The sequence below is a fragment of the Papio anubis genome, chromosome 20 (assembly GCF_008728515.1).
Source record: "Papio anubis isolate 15944 chromosome 20, Panubis1.0, whole genome shotgun sequence".
Lineage (NCBI taxonomy): Eukaryota > Metazoa > Chordata > Mammalia > Primates > Cercopithecidae > Papio > Papio anubis.
Genome location: NC_044995.1, coordinates 14,389,724 through 14,407,492, shown reverse-complemented (window position 1 = coordinate 14,407,492; position 17,769 = coordinate 14,389,724). Strand labels below are relative to the sequence as shown.

The following is a 17,769-nucleotide window of genomic DNA, read 5'->3' as shown; positions in this document are numbered from 1 at the left end:
GCCTCATTGTGTTCATCTGTGAAATGGGAATTTGGAACCGGAGGCAGAGGCCTGTATAACCTGATCTTTATGTTGCTGCAGAAACTGGGAACGTTGAAGATGATCAAACATCTAGCAGGGCCTTGCACCACTCCTTTGTTTTTGCCTTCCTTTCCTCACTCAGAGGTAGAGGCGCCCTCCAGTGGCCCGTGCTTTGCTCAATCACAGGCACCCAGAGTTTGGGTTACGATCTTAGCATTGCGCATGTGTAACTTTCTCGTCTCCAGGAGCATCGCTCCAGGAGGACGCTGCTGCGCATGCGGTTGGGAATAAATGGGCGGGGAATTTCCCCGGAAGTCTCCCTTTATGGAGGATTGGGGTTGGGCGCTCCGCAGTCCTCCCAGGGCCGCTCTGACCGACCGCTCTGCAACTTCTCGCCTCCTCTCCGCCGTGCCTCCCACTGCAGCTCCTCGGCTCTCGGCCCCTCGCCCTCCCACAGCGGGTCTTCCCGCGGCCGCTCTGGCCCAAGCGTCCCCTCGTCTCTCTGATTTGGCCCATCCGGCTTGGGAGGGAGGCGCGGGTGGGTGAGCAAGGGGAGTGCGTCAATGGGGTCCAGGCCCGAGCCCCTGAAGACGGACTCCGCCCCCGGCACCCGCTCGCGCCCCGCCCCCGGCTGGAGGAGTCTCTCCTGGACCATCGGATCCTGGTCTGTCCCGGCCCGCAGCCTCTATGGAGGCTTCTGCCGGGCCGTAGAGTCTTTCGCCCCCTGGGGACTCACCCGTATATAAGGTCCGTTTGGCCTGCAGCAGCCCGAGTCTGTAATGCTGGACACTGTTTATGGGGTTGGCCCCCTATGGGGGCCCGTGTCTATAGGGGACCCCCAAGGTCTTTAGGGGTCGTTCCCGTCCATAGTGACTCCATATACAGGGCCTCCATCGCTCTATAGGGCCCAGCCCTCGGCTTCCAGAGCCTGTCAGCAGTGGCCGTTCCCTTCGCCGGGACTGCGTCTCCAGGACCTCCTCGGTCTGTAAGGCCATGTTATGCCTATAGAGGTCGCATTTGCAGGGCCTCACGCCGGGTAGAGGGTCCTCTCCAGGTTTTTACGGCCCGTTCCCGCTCTAAGGGTCAGTACAGGAGGCGGCGATGGCCCTGGGCAAGGCTCTGGCCACGGCACTGGCTTTGGCCTTGGCCGTGTTGGGGTCGCTGTCCCCTGGGGCCCAGGCGGGGGACTGCAAGGGGCAGCGGCAGGTGTTGCGGGAGGCGCCAGGCTTCGTGACGGATGGTGCTGGCAACTACAGCGTCAATGGCAACTGCGAGTGGCTCATCGAGGGTGAGTGGGGCCGCGTGGGTCACTCACTAATTCGCTGCTAGTTCATTCATGTGTGCATTCATCCACTCACCACATTCCCAGAGCTCGGTTCTGGTCCAGGCCTTTTGCTCTAAAATGCCTGACAGCCAGGGTTGCAGCCAACCTGGGCCCTGCCCTGGAAGGCCTCCCAGTCTGGTGGGGGAGATACACCTACACCCAGGTTTACAATTACAAGACAGGAGCATCAGTGCCGGGTCTTCTGAGTAACTGTTAAGAACTCAGGGTCTGGATCCAATCATCTGGCTTTGAATTTGGTTCTACTACTACTTCCTTTTTTTTTTTTTTTTTTGAGGTGGGGGTCTCACTCTGTCACCCAGGCTGGAGTGCAATGGTACCAACACAGTTTACTTACTGCAGCCTCTACCTCCTGGGCTCAAGTGATCCTCCCACCTCAGCCTCCCAAGTAACTGAGTGTGTAGAGACAGAGTCTCACCATGTTGCCCAGACTAGTCCCGAACTCCTGGGCTCAAACGATCCTCACACCTCAGCCTCCTAAAGTGTTGGGATTGTAGGTGTGAGCCACTGTGCCTGGCTTCTTCTTATTAGTTTTGTGATTTTGAGCATGTGACTTTCTTTCTCTGAGATTCAGTTTCCTTCCCCCCACAAATGGGATAACAAGAGTACTCACCTCATAGAGTTGTTGCAATGAAATGAAAAGGGGTATTTCACGTGCCTGATGTGTGGCATATAGTAACTGTTCTATAAATGGCATTAGGATTATTGTTGTTATTTGTAAAGTACTTCAATAAAAGCATTTTTCTTCTGTCATTCATGTGCCATACATTATGTTTCCCATTGGACATAGCCCAGACTGAGACAGCTCCAGCAATCCCCGGTGACTTAGGTCTTGGAGTCTAGTCGGGGAGACAAACACACTAATAGTGAGAGCCAAGAGTGGTCTGTGATGGAGGAATCCCACAGGCCTGAGAAAGCCCAGAGAAAGTGCCTGATCTGGGGCCGGGGAGAACAGAGAGGCTTCCTGGAGGAGGAAATGTCTAAGCTGAGACCTAAAGGACCAATAGGAATCTGTCAGGAGGGGAGAAAAGGCCCCAGCCCTACCCTTCTGGACTCCCAGTCAGTGGAAGAGACAAACGCACTTCAAGGCTGTTTGTTTTCCTTTTCCACCCAATAAACTCCTATGCATGCCTCAGAACCCTGCCTCACTGGCTCTTTCTCTGTGAAGACTTGTGACTTAACCTGGGGTATAGCTGAGATCAGAGGCATCTGTAGGAGGGAGCAGAACGGCATTCCAGGCAAGAATAGCCGTGCAAAGGTAGGGAAGCAGGAGAGTGATGCTTCTGAAGAACTAGAAATCCAGTGTGTTAAAACATAGAATACTGGCAGAGCATGGTGGCTCATGCCTGTAATCCTAGCCCTTTGGGAGGCCAAGGCCAGCAGACCACCTGAAGTCAGGAGTTTCAGACCAGCCTGGTCAGCGTGGTGAAACCCCGTCTCTACTAAAAATACAAAAATTAGCTGGGTGTGATGGCGCATGCCTGTAGTCCCAGCTTCTCAGGAGGCTGAGGCACAAGAATAGCTTGAACCTGGAGGTTGCAGTGAGCTGATGATGTTGCTCCGCAAAGCTCTAGTCTGGGCGGCAGAGGGAGACTCCATCTTAAAAGCAAAAACCTGGAATACAAGACAACAAATGAGCCAGAGGCTGCAGAGTGGGAGGAGCCAGCAAGTGAAGGGCTTTGTGATTTTGAGCTGTATCCTGAGGGCAAACGGGTGGAAGAGAAGTTGAAAGGCAGTACCTGCAGAAGCCCAGGAAGGCCTCACAGAGTAGTGGATGTAGAAACTGGCCTCCAGACAGGGAAGGTTCTGGGCAAAGGCTGGAGGTGTGACAGGGCCTGAATCATGCAGGGCCTCCCTTGGGAGGCTGTGAAGCTTTGTCTTTGTCTGGGGGCTCTGGGGAGCTATGGAAGGGTTTTGAGCAGGGAGGGGACATGATCTGATTTATGTTTTAGAAGATCTCTCTGGCTGCTGTGTGGGCTATGGATGAAGGCATGTTTCTCGGTGTTAGCATGTTTACCTGTCCCCAGCTTGGGGGCCATTCCTGTTAAGCTAGTGGGATGAGAACAGAATAGGAAGTGTGTGTGTGTGTGTGTGTGTGTGTGTGTGTGTGGCAAAGGGATCTGTGTGCTGGATATAAATCACTCTCTGGCCTTAAAGAGTCCCAGACTGGCTAGGCCGGGTGTGATGGCTCACGCCTGTAATCCCAGCACTTTGGGAGACCAAGGGGGGTGGATCACCTGATGTCAGGTGTTAGAGACCAGCCTGGCCAACATGAAGAAACCCCCCCTCTACTAAAACTACAAAAATTAGCCCAGCATGGTGGCGCACATCTGTGATTCCAGCTACTCAGGAGGCTGAGGCAGGAGAATTGCTTGAACCCGGGAGGCGGAGGTTGCAGCGAGCTGAGATCGCGCCACTGCACTCCAGCCTGGGTGACAGAGCGAGATGCCACCTAAAAAAAAAAGTCTCAGACTGCTTGGGAATAGTGGGGCTGGACACAGATATTCAGCCCCCAGTGTGTTCACTGAGACAGTGCTCAGGGCTGAGAAGGGAAGTGGAGGGGTTGGGTGGATGTACCTAGGGAGGAAAGAGGACTGTGCTGGAGGTCACAGAGGAGGAGCCACTGAAACAGGGTTCTGAAGCATGCGTAGGAGTTTATTGAGTGGGAAAAGGGAACAAACATCCTCTATGAAGACATGAGTGTGGCTGGAGTATCTCAGGATCCCTGTCTAGGTTTGTCTGGTCTGATGGCACTTTTGACTGGGAGGTAATGAGAGCCAGAAGCAGGGGAAGGGGGGCCTTGAATGTCACACTGAGCAGCCTGGCCTTCCCCTTGGGGTCCATGGGGAGCCACAGGAGGTTTTGAGCAGGAATAGGGCATTGCCCTCAGGCTGGGTGGGGGGCAGACTGGAGACTTGGTGAGCTAATCTGGCAGGAGAGAATGAGTTCCTAACTAGGGCAGGGGCTTAGAGGGGTGAAGAGGTGTAGAGAGTGCAATAGATGTTTGTGGAGTTTCACTGATGAGGCTTGGGGACCAACTGGGTAGATGTTGGGGTGAGGGAGGAGTCTGGGAGACCTCCAGACCCCCCTTGATGATCTTCTGTTCTTACCAATGCCTGTCACTTCTTACCTATGAGAACCAACATCTTCCTGTATCTATTATAAAATAACCGGCCAGGTGCAGTGGCACACGCCTGTAATCCTAGCACTTTGGGAATCTGAGATGGAAGGATTACTTGGAGCCCAGGAGTTAGAGACTAGCCTGGACAACATGGTAAGACACTGTCTCTACAAAAAAATTGCAAAAGATTAGCTGGGCGTGGTGGGTGATGGCATGTGCCTATAGTCCCAGCTACTGGGGAGGCGGAGGTGGGCAGATCCCTTGAGCCTAGGAGGCTGAGGTCACAGTGAGCCGAGATTGCACTGCTATACTCCAGCCTGGGCAGCAGAGCGAGACCCTGTCTCAAGAAAAAAAAAAAGATAAACAACCAACCCACTAACTTTGTATTATGTTCACACTTTACCTAGTCCTAGACTTTTTTTTTTCTGAGACATAATCTTGCTCTGTTGCCCAGGCTGGAGCCCAGTGGCTTGATCTTGGCTCACTGAAGCTTCTGCTTCCCAGGTTCAAGTGATCCTCGTACCTTGGTTTCCTGAGTAGCTGGGATTACAGACATGTACCACCACGCCTGGCTAATTTTTGTATTTTTAGTAGAGACGGGGTTTCTCTATGTCAGCCAGGCTGGTCTCAAACTCCTGGCCTCGAATGATCTGTCCTGGGATTACAGACGTGAGCCACCACGCCTAGCCCAGTCCTAGTCCTTATAACATCTTCATGAATAAGAGGCATCCTGCTTTTGAGCAGGAGGGGTTTGAGATCAGATTTGTCTGGAATGGTATGGGGGTTGGGTAGAAACAGACCTTCAATTTAGGGAAGAACTTGGGGAGGCAGATGGTGAACTGGCCTCCGGCAGGCACTTAACAAAGATGTACTTGTGATTCCAGGAACAGAGCTTTATAGTGTGGTTGAGGCTGGTAAGATTCTGGGAGGTCTGGTTGTGTGGCCCTGCTGAATGGTTCTTCTGCGTTCCCCAGAGCATGGGTGGGGTCTGTGTCTGATGTTCTTGGGGGCTCTGGTCAGAGCCTGAGGGAGAGCTTCCAGCTTTAGTATTCTTTCTTTTGTGTATTTCTTCATTCCGTCATCCAGCATTTCCTGAGCCTTTGCCAAGCCTAGGTCTGGGCAATGCTGCAGAGGGAATTAGGCCCACATCCAGGCCCTGCCCTATGGGCTTTGTAGGCTGCAGGGAGACAGACCTGGGCATAGATGTTCCTGGCCCAGAGGAATGAAGGTTATAATGGGATGTGAGAACCCTGGAGAGGGGCACCTAACCCAGCTAGGGGGCATCAGGAAGAGGGCTGGTGGTGGGAAGAGATAATATGTTGCAGACAGAGGGAGAAGCTTGTACAAAGGCCCAGCTCCTATTAGAGCTGTAAGCAGTGGAGTGATTTGAGACAAAGGAAGGGTCTGAACAGCAGGCTAGGGAACTGGACTTTCTGCTAGGGTGCTAGGGAGCCATGCAGGGCTTTGGGGCAGGGGAGGGATGGGGCCAGATGTTGAGTTGGGAAGATCAGAGACTCATGTCAGGGCAAGAAGGAGGCTGGGTGAATGGTTCTGGTGAGACAGGATGAGGCCAGGCAGCCAGGGCACACCGTGGCTGTAAGCTGGCAGGCTGGAGTCATCACCTCGTTGAATGTTCACTCCAGCCTTTGTGGGTGGGGGGAATTATCTCCGTTTTACAGTCATGGAAACTGAGGCTCAGAGAGCCCATGGAACTGGCCCAGGATCACCCAGCCATTGGCAGTGGTGGCTGAGTGTCTCCAGGATCTAGATAGACACACTCAGGGTCATGGGGGAAAGAACTGGCCCAGGGTCCTCCAGCTGGTCATGGGCAGAGCCAGAGCCAGAGCGAGAGCCTAGGCCTCCTAATTTCCCTCACCCAGAGGACTCCCCTGAGCTGCCTGTTCAGGAGCCTTCTCATGTGGGATGTGGAATGAGAGGGGCTTCCAGAAACAGGACTGGCAGAGAATAAGACAGTGCCAGTGTTAGGGGTAGTGGCACTCACCACGACGATATGTGGGCCTCGTTGTCAGCATTTCTTTTTTTTTTTTTGAAGCAGAGTTGCACTCTTATCGCTCAGGCTGGAGTGCAATGGTACAATCTCAGCTCACTGTAACCACTGTCTCCCAGGTTCAAGAATTCTTGTGCCTCAGCCTCCCAGGTAGCTGGGATTACAAGCATGTGCCACCACATCCAGCTAATTTTTTGTATTTTTAGTAGAGACGGGGTTTCACCATGTTGGCCAGGCTGGTCTCGAACTCCTGACCTCAAGTGATCCACCCTCCTTGGCCTCCCAAAGTGCTGGGATTACAGGCATGAGCCACCCACCCCACTCCGTTGTCACCATTTCATGTGCATTATTGCTCCTCATGAGGTTGCAGTCAGATGTCAGCTGGAGCTGCAGTCAGCTGAATGTTCACCTTGGCTGGACATCCAGGAAGGTCCCTCCCAGGGCTGGCAGTTGATGCTGGCTATCCGCTGGAAGCTCAGTTGGGACTGTCAGCTGGAATGCCTGTGTGTGGCCTTTTCTTGTGGCTTTGGCTTTTCTTTTCTTTTCTTTTTTTTTTTTTTGAGATGAAGTCTTGCTCTTGTCCCCTAGGCTACAGTACAATGGCACAATCTCGGCTCACTGCAACTTCCACCTCCTGGGTTCAAGGAGTTCTCCTGCCTCAGCCTCCTGAGTAGCTGGGATTATAGGCGCCTGCCACAACGCCCAGCAAATTTTTGTATTTTTAGTACAGTTGGGGTTTTGCCACGTTGGCTAGGCTGGTCTCAAACTCCTGACCTTGTGATCTGCCTGCCTTGGCCTCCCAAAGTGTTGGGATTACAGGTGTGAGCCACCGTGCCTGGCCAGCTTTGGTTTTTCATAGCATGACAGCTGTGTTCTGAGAAGGAGTGTTCTACGAGGCCCAGGTGAAAGGTACAAGTCCTCTTATGATCTAGCCTTGAAAGTTTCAGAATTTCTGCTGTTTTTTAATTGGTCAAGCAAGTCACTAAGGCTTTTCCCAGATACAAGGGGCAGGGAATTACCTTTCAGTGGCAGGAGTGGCCTATAAGTTTGAATCCACTACAGTACCACTATATCCCACTTTACAGATGAGGAGACCAATCCAGAGAGGGTGGGTTACTTGGCCAAGATCACACAGCTAGTAGCTATTCAGTGACAGAGCCAAGACATAAGCTCAGGCAGTCTGGTTCCAGAGTTTGTGCTTGTAGCCATCACAGTAAACAGAGGTGAGACTCTGGATGGGGACAGAGGGGAACTATGCTGCTCCAAGGTTAGGCCTCTCTTCAGGGGGAAGAAACTGGACTCTTCTCTTGAAGCTCTGTTCAGCGAGGGCCAGGGGACTGTCACAGAGGTGCTTTTCTCACTGGGATTATGACCTTGACCCTCCAGCCTGGACATGTCTGAAGCTCAGGCATGGACAGGAAGAGAGAGGCATCAGGAATACTGTGGCTTCTGCTCTGTGTGACCACTGGGATGGGGTTTTCTCTCTGCACTTTATTTTCCCATCTGAATGGTGGGGATGTTCATTCTGATCTCAGGTGACCTTTCTAGAGGTCTGGAATATTGTGATTCTTTCTCTGGGCACTTGTCCCTCCGGCTGTCACAGCCCTTGACTGCCCTAGGTTATGAGACTGGGAGCCCCTCCAAGGTGGGGTCCAGGTCTGACTCATCCTTGAGCCCCCAGCATCACCTGGAGCAGGGTTTGGTGTACAATAGTGGCTGCAGGGAGGTGTGGGGAAAAGGTCCGCTTTAGAGCTTAGTCCCTCTGTGCTCACCTCCCAGCCCCAAGCCCCCAGCACCGGATCCTGCTGGACTTCCTTTTCCTGGACACAGAGTGCACGTATGACTACCTGTTTGTGTATGACGGTGACTCCCCGCGAGGGCCGCTGCTTGCCAGTCTGAGTGGGAGCACCCGGCCTCCGCCCATCGAAGCTTCCTCAGGCAAGGTTAGTGGGGATGGGGCTGTGGGTAGATAAACCAAGGGAAATGGAAGAAGAAAGGAGGGACAGAGAGTCAGTCAGAGGGCATTCGAGAGCAGAGCACAGGGACAAGGGAAGGTGGAGAGAGGCAAAGGAAGGAGATGAGGCTCTGGGTCCCCCAGGATAGAAGGGGACAGGAGTGGGCCACCCTCCCAGGCCAATCCCCAGGCTCTGCCCACCTTACCCAACCCACCTTGTGCTTACAGATGCTGCTGCACCTCTTCAGTGATGCCAACTACAACCTACTGGGCTTTAACGCCTCATTCCGCTTCTCCCTGTGCCCGGGTGGCTGCCGGAGCCACGGGCAGTGCCAGCCGCCGGGTGTGTGTGCCTGTGAGCCGGGCTGGGGGGGTCCTGACTGTGGCGTGCAGGAGTGCTCAGCCTACTGTGGCAGCCATGGCACCTGCGCCTCGGTGAGCTGGTCCCCAGCCCTGTTTCCCCTGGGGCCCTGATGTGTGAGCACACTCTCCACGCCTATCTCCTAGGTCTGACCTTGCTCCTGCATGAAACTCCCCCCACCACCCCACCCTGCTCCATGATACCCACTTCCCTCTCCTTCCAGAGCTTGCCCCCAACCTGTTACTCCGACCCCACCCCACCTTCACCTGCAGGTCCTCCCCTGCTGAGCGTACCCCACTCTCACCTGTGAACACCACCCTCCTTCCTCCAGCCAGGCCCAACTCCGTCCTCCCATCCAGCCACTCTATGTGGCCTTGGACCCCCTGCCATGACTTCCAGCCTCGCACCGCTGACCTTTTGCTGAAGTTGTGCACACCCAGCTTTCAATCTGGATTGCGCTTTGAGCCCTCCCCGCCTTGACCTCCCCAGATCTGAGCTCTTTCAGTTCAGGCTGAATGTCAACCATGCTGTTTGTCTTCTCCAGCCTGCCTTCTTTCTGTCTTTTCTCCTTTTTCTCTGTGTGTCTTTTCCTTTTTCTGTTGGTCTTTTTTCCGTCTGTCTGCTTCCTTCTGGTTGTGTCTCTTTGTCTCTTGTTTCTGTCTGACAATTTGCCTTTCCCCTCTTCCTGTCTCTCTCTGTCTCCTTTTCTTTCTCTCTCTTTCCATTTCCATCCTCTCCCTTCCTATCTATCTCTTTCTCTCTCCCTTTGTGCCTGTTTCATTCTGCCTCTTTTTGTCTTTGTGTCTCCTTTGTCTCTGTCCTTGTCTCTCTGTCTCTTATCTCTGTCTTTATGTCTCCTTCCCCACAGCCCCTGGGACCATGCCGCTGTGAGCCTGGCTTCTTGGGACGTGCCTGTGACCTGCACCTGTGGGAGAACCAGGGGGCTGGCTGGTGGCACAACGTGAGTGCTGGGGACCCTGCCTTCTCTGCCCGTATTGGAGCAGCTGGCGCCTTCCTGTCCCCACCGGGGCTGCTGGCAGTTTTTGGAGGTGAGCAGATAGGGCGAGTATCTGGGGTCTGGAGGCCTGGAAGCCTGTGGCCACATCATGAGACTGTCCACCCCTCCACAGGCCAGGACCTCAACAATGCCCTGGGTGACCTCGTCCTATACAACTTCTCCGCCAACACCTGGGAATCCTGGGACCTGAGTCCTGCCCCGGTATGACCCCTCCTCTGCCCTGGAGGAGCCTGTACACTCAATCAGACCCAGCTAGGGACCCCCAGACTGACCGCCTATCACCCAGTGCTCCCCCAGTTCCCGCAGCTTGATGTAGGAACCTACTTCTCCCTGTTTCTGCCTTTTCTCTCTGATTTTCTTTTTTCTTCTTTTTCTTCCTTTATCTGCCTTTGTGTATCTTACTTTTCCATGTGTCTCCTGTCGCTCGATCTGTCTCTGTTTTTTTTTTGTTTTGTTTTGTTTTGTTTTTTTTGAGACGGAGTCTCGTGCTGTGTCACCCAGGCTGGAGTGCAGTGGCGCGATCTCGGCTCACTGCAAGCTCCGCCTCCCAGGTTCACGCCATTCTCCTGCCTCAGCCTCCGAGTAGCTGGGACTACAGGCGCCCGCCACCACGCCCGGCTAGTTTTTTGTATTTTTAGTAGAGACGGGGTTTCACCATGTTAGCCAGGATGGTCTCGATCTCCTGACCTCGTGATCCACCCGCCTCGGCCTCCCAAAGTGCTGGGATTACAGGCTTGAGCCACCGCGCCCGGCCGTGTCTCTGTTTTCATCTGTCTGACTTTTGGGCTTCTGTGTTCTCCGTTTCTGTGTCTCCATTTCTCTGGGTCTGTTTCTGTCTGCCATTTCTCCCTCTAACTCGGTCTTCTTGCCTCTTCCCTCTCCTATTGTGTTCTGTTTCTATGAATCTGTCTCTTCTTTTCTCTTTCTACCGGTCTCTACCTTTCTCTTTGTCTCTGTCTTTATCTCGCCTTCTCTTTATGTTTCTCTGGCTCTGCATCTCTCTGTCTGAGCCTGGCTCTGGCTCCCTTGCTATGTCTTTACCTCTGTTTCTTGTCTCTTCCTCACAGGCTGCCCGTCACTCCCATGTGGCCGTGGCCTGGGCCGGCTCCCTGGTGCTGATGGGTGGTGAGCTGGCAGACGGCTCGCTCATCAACGATGTGTGGGCCTTCAGTCCACTGGGCAGGGGCCACTGGGAGCTCCTGGCACCACCTGCCTCCAGCTCCTCGGGGCCCCCAGGCCTGGCAGGTCATGCGGCTGCCCTGGTGGATGATGTCTGGCTGTATGTGTCTGGAGGCCGCACCCAGCACGACCTCTTCTCCTCTGGCCTCTTCCGTTTCCGCCTTGACAGCACCAGCGGGGGCTATTGGGAGCAGGTGATTCCAGCAGGTGGACGGCCCCCTGCTGCCACCGGCCACTCCATGGTGTTCCATGCCCCGTCCCGTGCCCTGCTGGTCCATGGTGGACACCGGCCCTCCACTGCCCGGTAGGTGACCTGTCCCACAACCCATGCCCCACAGGCCAGGCCCAGGTCAACACCATAGGCCTTTAGTCTTTAGAGGTCTTTGCCCACTATTGGACTCCCGTGGTCTTTCAATCACTCCTTCCTTTGTGTATTTACTTATTCCTTCATTCACTCATTCACTCACTCACCCACTCACGCATTCTCTGATGTTTTATTCAATGTCTTGGTGAATTGCCTCCCACACACTCCCACCCATGTATCCATTCAACAGAGCCCTGCTTGGTGTCCACCCCTTGCTAGCTTATGCGGGTAACCCAGAGATGACTCAGAGTCCTGCCCACAGGGAACTTCTAGTTTGGAGGGGACATAGAGGCAGTCATGGTCAGTCTCATCCCTGGGTGATCACATGGCTCCTAAGAGCCTGAAGGAGGGAGAGGGACGCTTCCTGCCCTAAGCCCCTGCCCTGCTTCTCCTTTGATAGGTTCTCTGTGCGAGTGAACTCCACTGAGCTTTTCCATGTGGATCGGCGTGTGTGGACGACGCTGAAGGGGCGGGATGGGCTTCAGGGCCCAAGGGAGAGAGCTTTCCACACAGCCAGTGTTCTGGGCAACTACATGGTGGTCTATGGTGAGGAGGCTCCCCAATCCTGCCTGCCTGCCGAGGGCCTGAGCCAACCCTGAGCTGAGGCTCCCTGCATGGGAGTCCCCACCTCCACCAGGCTTGCCAGCTATGCCCCTTTCCTTCTTTCCCAGGGGGCAATGTGCACACTCATTACCAGGAGGAAAAGTGCTACGAAGATGGCATCTTCTTCTACCACCTTGGTTGCCATCAATGGGTGTCAGGAGCTGAGCTTGCCCCGCCAGGAACCCCTGAGGGTGAGTGGTCCCTGTTCTTCCCTAGGGACTCCCGAGGGTCCCACCTCCCTCCACAGTGATTCTGGACTCAAGCTACCTCAGTCTGTAAGGGTGAGCCTGACATCCAGGTCAGTTGGTGCCAGCCTCAGGAGGCAAGCCTGGGATGGAGATGGGACCAGGGCATCATCACTATGGAGATGGAGGCCCTTATGGCAATATCCAATGTGGGTTCCAATCCAGGTTTTGCTAGTTTCCAGCTGCCCCAGGGAAATGCCTAAGAGACAGCAACTTTTCCTTCTTTTTCATTTTCTTTTCTTTTTTTTTTTTTTGAGATGGAGTCTTGCTCCATCGCCCAGGCTAGAGTGCAGTAGCGTGATCTCAGCTCACTGCGACCTCTACCTCCTGGGTTCAAGCGATTCTCCTGTCTCAGCCTCCTGGGTAGCTGGGATTATAGGCATGCATCTCCATGCCTGACTAATTTTTTTGTATTTTTTTTTTTTTTTTGAGATGGAGTCTCGCTCTGTCGCCCAGGCTGGAGTTCAGTGGCCAGATCTCAGCTCACTGCAAGCTCTGCCTCCCAGGTTTATGCCATTCTCCTGCCTCAGCCTCCCAAGTAGCTGGGACCACAGGTGCCCGCCACCTCGCCCGGCTAGTGTTTTGTATTTTTTAGCAGAGACGGGGTTTCACTGTATTAGCCAGGATGGTCTCGATCTCCTGACCTCGTGATCCGCCCGTCTCGGCCTCCCAAAGTGCTGGGATTACAGGCTTGAGCCACCGCGCCCGGCCATTTTTTTGTATTTTTAGTAGAGACATTGTTTCATCATGTTGGCCAGGCTGGTCTCAAACTCCAGACCTCAAGTGATCCGCCTACCTTAGCCTCCCAAAGTACTGAGATTACGTGTGTGAGCCACCATGCTCGGCTTTTTTAACTTTCAATTTAGGTTCAGCAGTACCTGTGCAGGTTTTTTATATAGGTAAATTGTGTGTCATGGGGATTTGGTGTACTGATTATTTCATCACCCAGGTATTAAGCCTAGTACTCAACAGGTAGTTTTTTCTTGTGTTTGTTTGTTTGTTTGTTTGTTTGTTTTGAGAAGGAGTCTTACTCTGTTACCTAGCTGGAGTGCAGTGGCGCAATCTCAGCTCACTGCAACCTCCACCTCCTGGGTTCAAGTGATCCTCCCACCTCAGCCTCCTAAGTAGCTGGGAGTATAGGCGCATACCACACCCAGCTAATTTTTTTTTTATTTTTAGTAGAGATGAGGTTTCACCGTGTTGGCCAGGCTGGTCTTGAACTCCTGACCTCAGGTGATCTGCCAGCCTCAGCCTTCCAGAGTGCTGGGATTACAGGCATGAGCCACCGCGCCCAGCCCCAGTAGGTAGTTTTTTGATCCTCTCCCTCCTCCAACCCTCAGGTAGGCCCCTCAAGAGTGTTGTTCCCTTCTTTGTGTCCATGTGTACTCGATGTTTGGCTCCCACTTGTGAGAACATGCAGTGTTTGGTTTTCTGTTCCTGTATTAGTCTGCTTAGGATAAGGGTCTCCAGCTCCATCCATGCTGATGGAAAGAACATGATCTCATTATTTTTTATAGCCACATAGTATTCCACGATGTATATGTACCACATTTTCTTTTTTTTTTTCTTTCTATATATTTTTTTGAGATGGAGTTTCACTCTTGTTACCCAGGCTGGAGTGCAATGGCATGATCTCAGCTCACTGCAACCTCCACCTCCCAGGTTCAAGTGATTCTCCTACCTCAGCCTCCCGAGTAGATAGAATTACAGGCGCCCACCACCACACCTGGCTAATTTTTGTATTTTTAGTAGAGATGGGGTTTCACCATGTTGGCCAGGCTGGTGTCAAACTCCTGACCTCAGGTGATCCACCCGCCTTGGCCTCCCAAATTGCTGATATTACAGGCGTGAGCCAATGCGCCCGGCCTCCATTTTCTTTATCCAGTCTATTACTGATGGGCATTTAGGTTGATTCCATGTCTTTGCTATTGTAAACAGTGCTGCGATGAACATGCACATGCATGTGTCTTTATGTTAGAACAATTTGTATTCCTTGGGGTATATACCCAGTAATGGGATTGGTGGGTCAAATGGTAATTCTGTTTTAAGTTATTTGAGAAATCTTCAAACTGCTTTCCACAATGCCTGAACTAATTTACATTCCCATCAGTAGTAGTAAGCATTCATTCCCTTTTCTCTGCAACCTCACTCACATGTGTTATTTTATTTATTTATTTATTTATTTTGAGACGGAGTCTGGCCCCGTTGCCCAGGCTGGAGTGCAGTGGCGCGATCCTGGCTCACTGCAAGCTCCACCTCCTGGGTTCACGCCATTCTCCTGCCTCAGCCTCCCGAGTAGCTGGAACTACAGGCGCCTGCCACCACGCCCAGCTAATTTTGTTTTTGTATTTTTAGTAGAGACGGGGTTTCACTGTGTTAGCCAGGATGGTCTCGATCTCCTGACTTCGTGATCCGCCTGCCTCGGCCTCCCAAAGTGCTGGGATTACAGGTGTGAGCCACTGCGCCCAGCCGCATGTGTTATTTTTTGACTTTTTGATAATAGCTATTCTGACTGGTGTGAGATGGTATCTCACTGTGGTTTTGATTTGCATTTCTCTCATTATTAGTGATATTGAGCATTTTTTTCATATGCTTATTGGCCATGTGTATGTCTTCTTTTGAAAAATGTCTGTTCATGTCCTTTGTCTACTTTTTAATCAGATTGTTTTTTGCTTGTTAGTTTATTTAAGTTCCTTATAGGTTTTGGATATTAGACTTTTGTTGGATGCGTAGTTTCCAAATATTTTCTCACGTTGTTTTATTACTCTGTTGATAGTTGTTTGCTTACTCTGTTGATAGTTCTTTAGCAGCAACTTTTTCAAGATCACGGAAGATAAGTGACAGAGCCAGCATGGCTATCCCCAAACAACCATCTGTATAAAACTATCACTTAAGGCCGGGCGCGGTGGCTCACGCCTGTAATCCCGGCACTTTGGAACGCCATGGCGGGCAGATCATGAGGTCAGGAGATCGAGACCATCCTGGTTAACATGGTGAAACCCCATCTCTACTAAAAATACAAAAAAATTAGCTCGGCATGGTGGCGGGCGCCTGTAGTCCCAGCTACGTGGGAGGCTGAGGCAGGAGAATGGCGTGAACCCGGGAGGCGGAGCTTGCAGTGAACCGAGATCGCGCCACTGCACTCCAGCCTGGGCGACAGAGCCAGACTCCGTCTCAAAAAAAAAAAAAAAAAATTTTGGCTGGGCGCAGTAGCTCATTCCTGTAGTGCCAGCACTTTGGGAGGCCAAGGCGGGCAGATCATGAGGTCAGGAGCTCGAGACCAGCCTGGTCAATATGGTGAAACCCCGTCTCTACTAAAAATACAAAAATTAGCTGGCGTGGTGGTGGATGCCAGTGGTCACAGCTACTCAGGAGGCTGAGGCAGGAGAATCACTTGAACCAGGGAGGCGGAGGTTGCAGTGAGCCGAGATCACACCATTGCACTCCAGCCTGGGTAACAGAGGGAGACTCCATCTCCCCCCCACCAAAAAAAAAAAAAAAAAATTTTTTTTTTGTAGCCATTAGACCTGACTATGTTGCCCAGGCTGGTTTTAAGCTCCTAGGCTCAAATCATCCTTCCATCTCAGCCTCCCAAATAGCTGTGACTATAGGTACACACCACCACACCTGGCTAATTAAAAAAAAAAAAAATTTTTTTTTTTTTTTTTTTAGAGATAGGGTCTTGCTGTGTTGTCCAGGCTAGTGTTGAACTCCTGGCCTCAAGCGAGCTTCGTGAGACCCAGCCTCCCAAAGTGCTGGGATTACAGACGTGAGCTACTACGCTCAGCCATATTGTCTTTCTTATAGCAGTGAGGGTCCTGTCTCAGGGCCAGAGGAGTCACCAGGGAGGAGATATGGAGAAATGTTTCACTCTTATTAGATCAGACACTGCTTTGAAATCGGATGAAAGCCACATGCCCTCTCTTCAGAAGATACTTATACCCACAGATTGGGCGTATCACTTCGGGGACTTGTGGGCTTCCCAGAGTCCTATCTGTTCACTCCTCCTCCCTGAAAAGGAAAGAGAGGAGAGGGCAGGTGTAAGGAAGGAACCTTACCACTTAAGGAATGGGGAGGAGGAAAGGCCCTAGAGGAACCCTGTGTGACCATCAGTAACAAAGTCCAGACCCGGTGTCTGAGGCCCTCATTCTAGGTCTCGTCTGCCTATCCCTTGGTCCCCTTCACTGGGCAGGAGTCAGGAGTGTGATGTTTCTGGAGGCCTCTTCCTGCTTCGCAGTTTGTGATTCCCCGGGCCAAGTCCCACACGTTTACAGTGCATGCAGGTCAGTAAGAGGGTAGGGAAGTCACCATTCACTGACCACTTACCTGTCAGTCAGGATTCTTGGCTGTAACTGACAGAAACCCAACCCAGCTGGCTTAAGCGAAAAGGAGAATTTCCTGGCTGACTTGAGTGAAAACTATAGGGCCTATCTTCAGGCTGGGCTGGATCTAGGTGCTCACAAAATGGCATCAGCCACTTCTCACTCAATTTTTCAGCTGGGTTCACTTCAGTCTCTTGCCTTGTGTAGATGGTCACAGGCAGCTCGTGGATTACCTCCTACTGCTGTAAAATGCCCAGAGAGAAGAGAGTGTCTTTGCCCCAAGAATTGAGAATCAGGCCCTGTACCCCTCCCCGAGCCAGTCACTGAGACTGATGGGCCTGGGCTAAGGCCTTACTTCTGCCAGAACCAGGGACAACTCCACCTAAGTCTCATGGACTGGGAGAGGGAAAGGTTGGTTTTCCAGAGGAAAATCAGGCGCTATCATCAGAAGAGAGGCTGGTGCTAGACAGACAAAAACAGGAGACTGAGGCAGCCTGCTGGGGGCTCAGCAGATTCTTCTGTCCTCCCAGCTCCTTGAGGACGAGATGATGGTTCTTTTTATAGAGGAGGAAACCAAGACTCAGAGTTCAGTCTCCTGTCCAGGATCACACAGCTAGTCAGTAGTTGATCCACAATTTGAACCCAAGTAAGTGGTAGACCCGGGATTTGAATCCAAGTCTTTCTGACCCTAAAGATCAGAAAGATGATTTGGGTAGGGGTGAGGGAGCTCAGCTTGTTCAGGGCCAGGTGGGCTGGGAGAGTGTCCTTGGGTAGGTGAGGTTGAAGCAGCCACCAGAATAGAAGGCTGGACTGTGGCCCAGGAGAATCGGGAGCCATGGAGGTGGTGGAGGGGCTGAGAGTCTAAAGTCATTGGGGTCTCTATTCCTTTAGGCCGAGCAGCGCCTCCCAGTGGTCGGTACTCACATGTGGCTGCGGTGCTTGGTGGCAGCGTCCTGTTGGTGGCTGGGGGGTACAGCGGCCGGCCCCGTGGGGACTTGATGGCGTACAAGGTGCCCCCCTTTGTGTTCCAGGCACCTGCCCCTGATGTGAGCACTGAGGTGACAGGGAAAGGGTGGCTGGGGGAGGAGGTAGCAGGGTTTCCACAGGTGAGGGGAAAGGTAGGAGGGGATCCCTGGGAGAAGGAGGGGGGATCCCTAGGGCCATGAGGGAAGGGAAGGAGATCCCCAGAGCAGAAGAAAGAGGAGCTAGAGGTCCCTGGGCCTGGGGGAGG

General features: G+C 52.7%; 1 protein-coding gene across 4 annotated transcripts in view; it reads left to right on the top strand.

The window, feature by feature from the left end:
• Nucleotides 1-234: 234 nt before the first annotated feature.
• The window catches only part of MEGF8 (multiple EGF like domains 8), a 52,078-nt gene continuing 34,543 nt past the window's right edge, over nt 235-17,769 (top strand). For 3 of the 4 annotated variants that reach the window (XM_021930355.2, XM_009194619.4, XM_009194620.4), the window contains exons 1-9: nt 235-1,309; nt 8,272-8,435; nt 8,675-8,881; nt 9,676-9,856; nt 9,938-10,026; nt 10,893-11,308; nt 11,769-11,914; nt 12,040-12,162; nt 17,430-17,584. In XM_021930355.2, coding sequence (XP_021786047.2) covers nt 1,123-1,309; nt 8,272-8,435; nt 8,675-8,881; nt 9,676-9,856; nt 9,938-10,026; nt 10,893-11,308; nt 11,769-11,914; nt 12,040-12,162; nt 17,430-17,584 — 1,668 coding nt within the window. In that variant the 5' untranslated portion in view covers nt 235-1,122. Of the gene's footprint in view, nt 1,310-8,271; nt 8,436-8,674; nt 8,882-9,675; nt 9,857-9,937; nt 10,027-10,892; nt 11,309-11,768; nt 11,915-12,039; nt 12,163-17,429; nt 17,585-17,769 lie in introns of those variants that run through there. The other variant, XM_021930356.2, reaches the window with a different exon arrangement.